Source organism: Diadema setosum, chromosome 3, assembly GCF_964275005.1.
Source record: "Diadema setosum chromosome 3, eeDiaSeto1, whole genome shotgun sequence".
Lineage (NCBI taxonomy): Eukaryota > Metazoa > Echinodermata > Echinoidea > Diadematoida > Diadematidae > Diadema > Diadema setosum.
The window spans coordinates 42,538,541-42,548,016 of record NC_092687.1 but is presented as its reverse complement, the minus strand read 5'-3'; the positions used below and the strand labels follow the sequence as shown (position 1 = coordinate 42,548,016).

The 9,476-nt window shown below is 36.7% G+C and overlaps 1 protein-coding gene across 1 annotated transcript; it reads left to right on the top strand.

The window, feature by feature from the left end:
- Positions 1 to 299: 299 nt before the first annotated feature.
- Positions 300 to 7,331, top strand: LOC140246884 (uncharacterized). Its single transcript, XM_072326208.1, has 6 exons — positions 300 to 472; positions 3,128 to 3,447; positions 3,801 to 4,088; positions 4,638 to 4,916; positions 5,246 to 5,545; positions 6,481 to 7,331. Exons 1-6 carry the CDS (start codon positions 300 to 302, stop codon positions 6,615 to 6,617), a joined length of 1,497 nt encoding a protein of 498 aa, XP_072182309.1. The 3' UTR covers positions 6,618 to 7,331.
- Positions 7,332 to 9,476: the final 2,145 nt, after the last annotated feature.

Below are 9,476 nucleotides of genomic sequence, written 5' to 3'. Positions count from 1 at the left end.
GGCCTATATACTAGTATGTATATATAAGCACATTTCCATGCAGAAAACTTTCTTTTTCATCTCATCTTCACCTCATCATTTATACATGCATCTATTGATCATTCATTTTTCCAATGCAGAATTTGTGTGTAGTAAAATCGAAACTGATTAATGCGTAACGAAATACATTATACTAAATTTTGTATTCCGTATGTTGCTATAATGTGTCCTTTGTTTGAGACTATTTTGTAGATACTTATTTTTTCATCTTTATTGGTTTATATTGTTTATAGTGAGGCTGGTTGGTGGATCAACACAAAATGAAGGCCGAGTTGAAATATCATGTGACGGTGAGTGGGGTACGGTGTGTGACAATTGCTGGGATCTCAACGACGCGCACGTCGTGTGCAGAGATCTCGGCTACTCATCGGCCTCAACTCATTATAGGGGAGCCCACTTCGGACAGGGATCTGGACAAATCTTGCTTCAAGACGTTGGTTGTGATGGATCTGAAAACTCTCTGCTTCAATGCACGCGAACATATTGGGGATGTGATACTTCTTGTGATCACAGTTTAGACGCCGGAGTGAGGTGTGAGGGAGACAGTAAGTTGGAATCATTTTATAACGAAATTTCAAGCTGTTATCATACCGTTATCGTGTGTATTCTATTATTTTGATTTTGTGACTAATTTATCTGAAGTTTTGCAAATCAAAGAGAGTGTTCTCCTTAGTGCTTTATTTACGTGATTTTTTTTTTTTCTGCAGCTTGGGAACTTGAAAGCACGCTTCAAAACCTGTGGTTCTACAGCGTGCATTTCCCCAGTATAAACAAATACATTCACCATCGAACATTTAACATTAAAAACGAAAGTTTCCCCTTTATGTTAGCAGCATAAATACGCAGCATAAAAGGTCAATATGAAATACTCCAAAAGCATAATTTGTGGCTTAGAATACTGCTATGATCGAGCTATTAAGGTAATATCTGAAGAAAAATGGCGCAAGCTGGATGCAACTAACTACATTGTAACACATCGTTGGAAATATATATCTGCACATGGCTGTATAACTGATTATATTTTTAATGATAGTCTTCAAATTTCGGTTTGAGTATCCTGGCGGGTTAGTCTACAGCATATGACAACGGGGCCTTAATGTATATAATTCATTTTTAACTGATTATTATCGGTGCATCGAGAACCTTTAATGTTATCTTGGCTCCTTTCTCCGCTTTAAGGAATCGCCAATAATTAGTCTCGGATGTACGAGTAGTTGGCAATAACTCCAAATTTTCTATCCGTAATTTTGCCGTCAAGTTTTGGAGTGAATTATCGACACAATGATACGCTGATGTTATCTTATATTACATAAGGAACCACTGGTGCCAGTGCGTACCACGTGCGTAGCGACTTGACATTGATTCCCACGGCAGCGGACCATGAGGGCGTCCTACAGTGCAACCTTCAGAGCAGTGAACAGTCCAGAACGTTACAAGTCCAGTGTACGTAGGTCTTGTTGAAATAAGATTGCAAATAAGCCCTTTGCCAACAATGTTTCTGTTGATGATTACGCGTTATGTCGTACGGATCGCCCATTTCACGCTTTTTGGTTATTTGCTTATCTATTTATTGAGGGCCGATACATATTTGTTCGACTTGGGCTGAGATATTTAGGCCTATAGCTCCTATATTATGTATTGTATAAATCTTTCAGGTTGTTCTTTCTTTCCTTTGTTTATGAAATTAATATTTTGGACAAGTTACTCCTAGAGTATTAATTATTGAATGAATTTGGTGTCTTATGATTTTGATCATAATGCACCAATTATCATTATCATCATTACACAATTATCATTATCATCATTACACACACACATACACACACACACACCATAAACAAGAAAGGAACTTGAGAAAGTAAGAAAAGAAGAAGTTGTTTCTCTTTTTTTTTTCATTTCTATTCAGCGACTGCTCATTGACTTACATTAAAGTAGCACATTGATATCCCCTGGTGATTTTGTTTATATATATAATCTAAATTGTTAATGATAACCAGGTATTGCCTGGGTGAACACTTTGAAGTTTTTGTTTAAAAGATTATAAAGTGTCCAAAGGAAAGTAAGTATTGAAGTTTAGAAGATAAGTAAACAATACAATTACCCATACCAGCGACACTCTTTATATAAAGTGCATAGTTTTAAGCTAGTATGTAAATTGTCCTTACATCTGGACGAAGAAAATGAACACCCAAATGAGAGTAAAAAAAAAAGTAAGGATATTAATGGTTATTAACTTACCGAAATTTTAAGATAGGAGTTTATTTCTATAGATAAATGGCATAGTAGGAACTTTAGTAATAACCAGAAACATTATCATTGACATAACTTAATGCATTAGTTGTCACCGTGAAAGATAGATAAAGACTGGGAATATCGAATTCCTCATTATTTTTCAAGAGTCCAGGCAGTAAACTTTTTAACCGTGTATTGTTTATTCTATATCATTAAAACAAAAGAAAACGTTCAGATCGCTGACGACTAAAATGCATGAAATTTTGATCCATTACTCTAGAGCAATAAGTCAATTCTAAGCAACATGATTCAGACAAAAAAAAGAAAAAAAACTCACTTTCCAATTTTTCTTCGCCTCAGAATTCAGGCAGAAAATTAGATAAACAAAAATATCAAGCTCTAAATTTCCTACCAGAATATTCCGTTTTCTTACTTTGAAGCCCAATAACTCAATTTTGCTATTTCAACAACTTAACGACTTTGACTATTAAATGGTCTTTACGATAACTCAAGGCAAATGATGTACGTACATGGATATGTTACATACCACATTGTATATATTAAAAAGATTAAAAAAAAAAAATCCCCCGTAAATATGATTTACTTTTTGTCGAAAAAGAAAATTTAAACAAATATATTTTCCAGAAAATGTTATATCTAAAGAACGATTTCAATCTGGGAAACGCATTTCACACACTCTTCGTTGTGTGGTTGTGGACGTACGAACGATTTAGAATACAATGAATAAATGTAATTTATCATGTTCCTTTACCGATGCCACGCTGTTTAAAGTGTTTCGTGATGCTAGATCATATGAATACTGGGAGATGAAAATCGAGTTAAATCAGCGCTGAAGTAACAAGCGGTATACTATTACCACTTGTCACGTGACAGATGCCCCCTCGGATAATATCATCGTGATCCAGATCAGCCACATCGAGGACGAACACGAAACCAATGACCTCAAGATCACGTGTCATGTCAACCCATGTGACCAGCCATTTCCACCAATCGAGGCATACGAGATTGCAATCGATGACGTCATTCAACCATCTTCAAGCTCCCCCACCGTGACCCTTGACCCTCTCCCTAGTGGATGCGTGGAACTCTCCTGCACCGGTATCAACGAGATAGGCAACACGACCACTGCACAGACTTACTGTACAAAAAGCTGTGGTAAGAGAATATAATATGCAGTTTTGAATCCTATATTCATATAATTGTTTTAATTTTATTTTTAACAGGCCCAAATGGGATGAAGTAATAACTTTAGGTTCACCACAGTACATGCTTTGGCTTGGAAACACTATGGTGTTTCCAAGAATTTGATGGCGGTTGTCCAGACTATATGGAGTTTTGGAACTTTACTCACTGTACTGGTATTGCTAATGTTGACACTTTTACAAGGATTTCTAATAATACCAGCATATTATTACAGGTTGATTTTTAACACGAGTGTCATTCCTCCAACGATTAATTGAACATTATTCGTTCTATTATTGTTGCTGAACATCTTTGTCATCTACCAGAAATCAATGGTGAGCCCCCAGCAGCTGATATCTTGTCGATCAAGACTTCGGAGTTCCTGGACAAAGACCGTCAGATGAATCTGCTAATCCTGTGCAGAGCGAACCTGAGCGACCAGCCGTACCCGTACCTCCATTCGTATTCAATTGGAGTTGATGGGACCATTCTGTCCAACGCGAGCTGGCCCTCGGCCGTCCTGAGACCACGCCCAAACAGGTGTATTAATGTCACGTGTTCCGCAACTAATGGCGTCGGAATGACCTCCGTGTTGGCGAGGCACTGTCCAAGGGGTGAGTAATAGGAAATTCAAAAATATATCTCTTTCTCTCCTATCGTGACTCCGTCTGTCTAGGTCAGTACATCATGTTCTAGTAAATTAAGAGAATCATTTAGAATGGTCACGAATAATTTTGGACTTTATGGATTGGTGAGGAAATCTAGGTTTACCTGTGATTAACCGAGTTTCATTTCTGCCCAGTAAAATGGACTTTTCTCCTTTTGTTAATGTTAATCTGAAAAACAACCAACCAATGTTTATGATTGAAGACAGCTTCCTTTTACAACGAAATCCGTTAAAGAATAACATCGTCATAATTACCTGATTAAAGGAGACAATTTGTGTCTCCTAACGTTTTGGATTATATTACATCCCATCCAATCGCCATCTTTTCTGATAGCATTTTTAGTACACATTTCCCAGACATTTTGTCCATAAAACTCGATCTGGAAGTATGCATGTATCTATTATACAAAATACATTATGTACTAGCCATCCTTTGTTACCTTTTTTGTTTGTTTGTTTTTTCCTACCACATTCCATATCTCTTTCCGGTCATCAGACCCACCTGCGCCTAACATCATCTCTATCAAGGTAGAAGAAGACGAGGATGAGTGGGGAACGAATCTCAATATCTCGTGTCACGTGGATCCGATCATCCAACCGTTTCCACCGATCGGTGTGTTCGAAATCACCGCTGACGGAAATATTCTCTCAAGATCCAACGCATCTTCAACGATCATGGAAGACCAACCTAACAGATGTATCGATATATCGTGTACCGGTATCAATCAATTTGGAGACACGGTTTCTACTCGGAACTACTGCCCAGTGAGAACAGGTAGATTTCTTCTAGCTTCTGTTATATAGAGGATAGTAAAATACTATTTCTTATTAGAGTGGCAGTTTATGTTTCACTGTGTTGAAATATTTTTATATATTTCGGATTTTGTGGTTTCGTTATAATGCTGTGCCTAGACACGTTTTGTACTAGGCTTGTATGAGTGGAGATAAAACAACTAAAGGGAAAATGGAGACATATATTCTTTTACGTAAGATTGTTTTCTGGTTATAAGAGTTTTTACGTACTTTTTGTTTTAACTGGACTTCTCGAGAAGAGGTTTGTTCTGCTTTTGGATGAAGACAAATACATTGCCTCTTCTCTCATAGGTCACGCGCCCCCAGCGAGTAAGATCCTCTCCATCGAGATCAAGAATATCAATGACGAAGAAAGCCAGGTCATTCTCGTTATCACGTGTCACATTAGTCCCGAGGACCAGCCCGCCCCACACCTTCACACATACACCATCGGAGTCGACAACACCACGCTCTCCTCGTCCAGCTGCGCCTCGGCTCTCTTCAGACCACGCCAACACAACAGGTGCATCAATATCACGTGCTCTGGGACAAACGGGATTGGTAGGACCTACACCAGTCTCGAGCACTGTTTGACTTTCGACTCAGGGAAAGGTAAGTCAACGCGAGATGCTATGATAAAAAAATCAGCCATAGGTGAAGATCTGAAAAAAAAAACACTTTATATTGAAGAAATCATGGAATGTATTCATGAGTCTTAGTCCGTAACGTCATTTTTGTATGACATGTAGACGAGTTCTAAAAATTACTCAAATCAACGAGGGTTTTTTTTTTCTTCTTTCTGATTTTTCTTTGTGAGTCCTATATAATATTAAGCATTCCTTTCATATTTTATTTATTTCCACTTCTATATGGACCTAGATTCACGGTATAGTTATATCCTGAAGAAACATTGTCAATATAATTGTCAAAATAGGGTTGAAATGGATGGCCTTTTTACGTCTTACGATGTATTGAAAAAATGACATAAATTCTAAAGAAAACAGCACTACATGCTGTGCTTTGTTATTATTCTAAAGAGGTTTATAACACATTGTGCGAGAATTCGAATTGATTAATTTTTATTGATCGCATTTGCTAGAACAATCAAGCCTTTTAATTTAACATAGGCCATTCATGAAAGGAGAAACAAGCAGACTGTTCTTACAATTGACAAGAGCCTAATTTTGCAGTTAGGCTGCTTTCGGTTTGCTTTCCGTTTTCAAATTTAAACTCATGACAATCAAATATAATTTATCAAATTGAAGTGTACTCGCACTTTCAAAGACGATTTGTTTTCCCCCTACACAACAAGCAGATCGAATGTTAATAGTATGATAGATGTTAATCATAGTGGAGAAGTTAAATGTTTATAGAAATTTCATCCATTTATTTCCTGAAGGCGATACTACCAGTTGTATGCAACTGGGCGAGAAATCTAGTGTACTACAATCTGGATTCAGAGTGAAATTTCCCTACAACGTCTTTCTTCTCTTTTATTTTCTGTCGAAATAATGTTGCACTTTCTTAATGTCTGGTCCTGCCTACAGGTCCAATTGCTGGTCTTCGTCGAGGAGTTCTTCAGCAGCCGTCGACCACTTACGCCCTGCTCGTCGCCGTCTTCTTCCTGTCGTTGTTGACCTGTGCGACAGTGATCATGAGGAGGAGAGAGACCACTGTCTTTTGAAATCTAAACGCCCTGCAATATATATACATTCCAACCTTCTTTTCCTAACTTTACTGCGTCCACTGAGAAACGCTAAACTTTCGTCTTCAATCTACTCATCGTTGATAATTGAAACAGGAATAACCAATTTCGTTTTTATCTTTTTTTTTTATAATAACAAACTGTTTAATTTTTTTCATGCTCTATTATTGAACACTACATTTGCCTGTAATTTTAACTCTGCGTATTACAAACCCACGGATTTACATATTATGTAAGACAAGAAGTTTCGATTACTTTGATGGAAATATAAATTCCATGCGATAAGTTTATTTTCAAGAATGTACAACATTGTGACTTTACTTTGAAAGTTTCCGGATTAAAATCTTTAAATTTTCTATCATAATAGCATATTTCCATAAGTTTGTATCCTTATTTACAGTTTGACACATGCTTGAAATACAGTAAGATTTCTCAATTTTTTCCAGCTCGTTTTATAATTTGTTTTTTTTTTCAAAATCTTCTGAGCGAAAACAAAAGGACAGTAAATGAATAAAAAAGAAAAAAGTAACAAAATGTCTTTATTCATAATATTCCTTGAACTAATGTTGATTAGTGTTTTCCACCTCTCAGAGTAATATCTTTCAATAGCACTGATATTTTAGAGCAAGGTCGAATATGTTTACAGGGGCGGTGCTACGTTTTTCAAGGTGAGGGGGCCGACTTTATGGCAACAGGAACTTTGATTCGATTTCAGGATGTTGTGGGACATTTTGCTGTCACTTCCCTCAAAAAAAAAAAAAAAAAAAAAAAAAATCTACCAACATCGACTGAGAAGCAGCAAAAACCCAAACAAAAAAGGTCAGACGTTATATTTTGTGAAAAGAAAAAGCCATTAGGGGAGGTAGTGGGGGGGGGGGGGCGAGTCACACCAATTATCTTCTGCAACAGAGTGTTGGGGGGGGGGGGGTTGCACCGCCCTAAAACTTGCCTTAATATCTATTGGAATACTACTTGTAATTTCACTGCAATGTTGATTAATGAACCAGTTATAATCACGTTATTACATAGTGAGAATTCATTGTGGTTAATCAATGCATGACTCCAGTCTTGTTTCGTATTAAACCGATGAACCAAATTGTTTAACATTTATGTAGAGTTATCACATAAAATGTATGTTACCCAGTTTAGGAGTTATGATAAAGTTTGAGAATGATACCCTTTATCTCTCGTCTGATTTCATTAATGTGTTTTTCTATAAAGTCAAGAATGCCTGAAATACACTGTAGGTTCGTTTGTGTGTGTATGTGTGTGTATGTGTGTGTGCAGATGTGTGTGTCTTTGCAGTATCATGACATACCTCTTGCAAATTCAAGCAAATCTGTATTTTTAGTATAATATTTTTTGTACACTTATGTTTCTGCCTATTCGCCAGTTGCAGTCGTATGGTATGAAGGTGTGTGGAATCGTGTAAATAAATGCTGATAATTACAATTTGGGATGTTTTATAAGTCATAGACCCTATGTTTGTGCAGTCTCAGGTTTTAACACTCTATCCTAAACTTAAATACGCAAGTGTTATCTGTGTTTGTGCTTTTGTCTTATTGCGTGATTTCTCGTTACCTGTGTTATGTTTGCGGTCATTCTTGCCTTGTTCTACATCGAAGGTAAGTTCTGATTGACGTCTCCTTTTTTTTTTAATCAAACTGTGTGTGTGTGTGTGTGTGTGTGTGTGCTGTGGTAATGCGTGAGCATGTGTCTGCTTTTATAATAAAATCCGACCTGCATATCAAAGAAATATTTGATAGGATTTCAGATTTTTTTTTTGTTCACTTGTTAACCTTCATACATGATAAAGGTCAAATGTGTTTGGCATTATTTTTTTTAAACATTTTATGCTTTATAAACAATTTCAAAGGGCAATAAGTATAGGGATCAAAACCTAGAAAAGTAATAGAAACGAATCAAAATAATGCATTGATATATATGCAAATTTCCCCCAAAATTATGTATAAGTAAATAAATGACACAAAAGGCGCGGTCAGACTGGGAAAAGATCGCGAAGTTTAAGATCGCGAAGTTTAAGATCTCGAAGTTTTGCCAGTGTGACCGCAAACTTCCCGCGAAACTTCTCGCGAAACTTCTCGATCTGTTTGCGGGCGGTCTCTCCGAAGCGCGAGACCATTGTCATGTACAGATGTGCATTGTTACGGCATAATCACTAGCCATCGGACGGCGCACACTTTCTTGCGCGCGTACGAATGGACCAAACGTCGCGATCTTAAACTTCTCGATCTTTTGCCAGTCTGACCGCGCCTAGACTGACACTAAAGTAATCTCTATTTCATACTGATATTCATATAGTCATCATACACACTAAAATTATGAATCAGAAATGCTATATCAGAACATTAAGACTTTTAGATTCACACAAATAATGCCATATGTTTCATATTTATTGCGATTGATTGAGATTAATTAAATTCGTCTAGCCCTCAATTGAATGAATTTCAACCCATCGCGTAACATTGGTATACTAGGAGTAAAACAATGATATTAGGAATTTCATTTAAGTCATTGCCCAAATGCCGTACATTAAATAAAAGTCAAATATTCCAGGTGTGTTTATGAGGGACAATCAAGCAATCAAAAATAAAAAAAAGAGTAACTGTTTTATTGATGAGTTTTCTGTATTTTTCTTCCTTTCCTTAATTTCCTTTCCTCAATTCTAGTATCCATTGCATCTACAAAGTGATGAGTCGTACTAGTCAATAAGATGGTTGTCGTTTACTGAACAATTTTCTTCTTCTGTAAATTATACTACGGACATGTTTGATGGCATGCTGTGTTAAAATGCTTACCATTAGATGTTTAGTTAAA

Coding starts and splice junctions, on each gene's coding strand:
- LOC140246884 (XM_072326208.1), top strand. CDS start 300: ATGAAGGCCGAGTTGAAATATCATGTGACGGTGAGTGGGGTACGGTGT. Junction 4,917..5,245: donor CTACTGCCCAGTGAGAACAG/GTAGATTTCTTC, acceptor CTTCTCTCATAG/GTCACGCGCCCCCAGCGAGT. Junction 5,546..6,480: donor GACTTTCGACTCAGGGAAAG/GTAAGTCAACGC, acceptor TCCTGCCTACAG/GTCCAATTGCTGGTCTTCGT.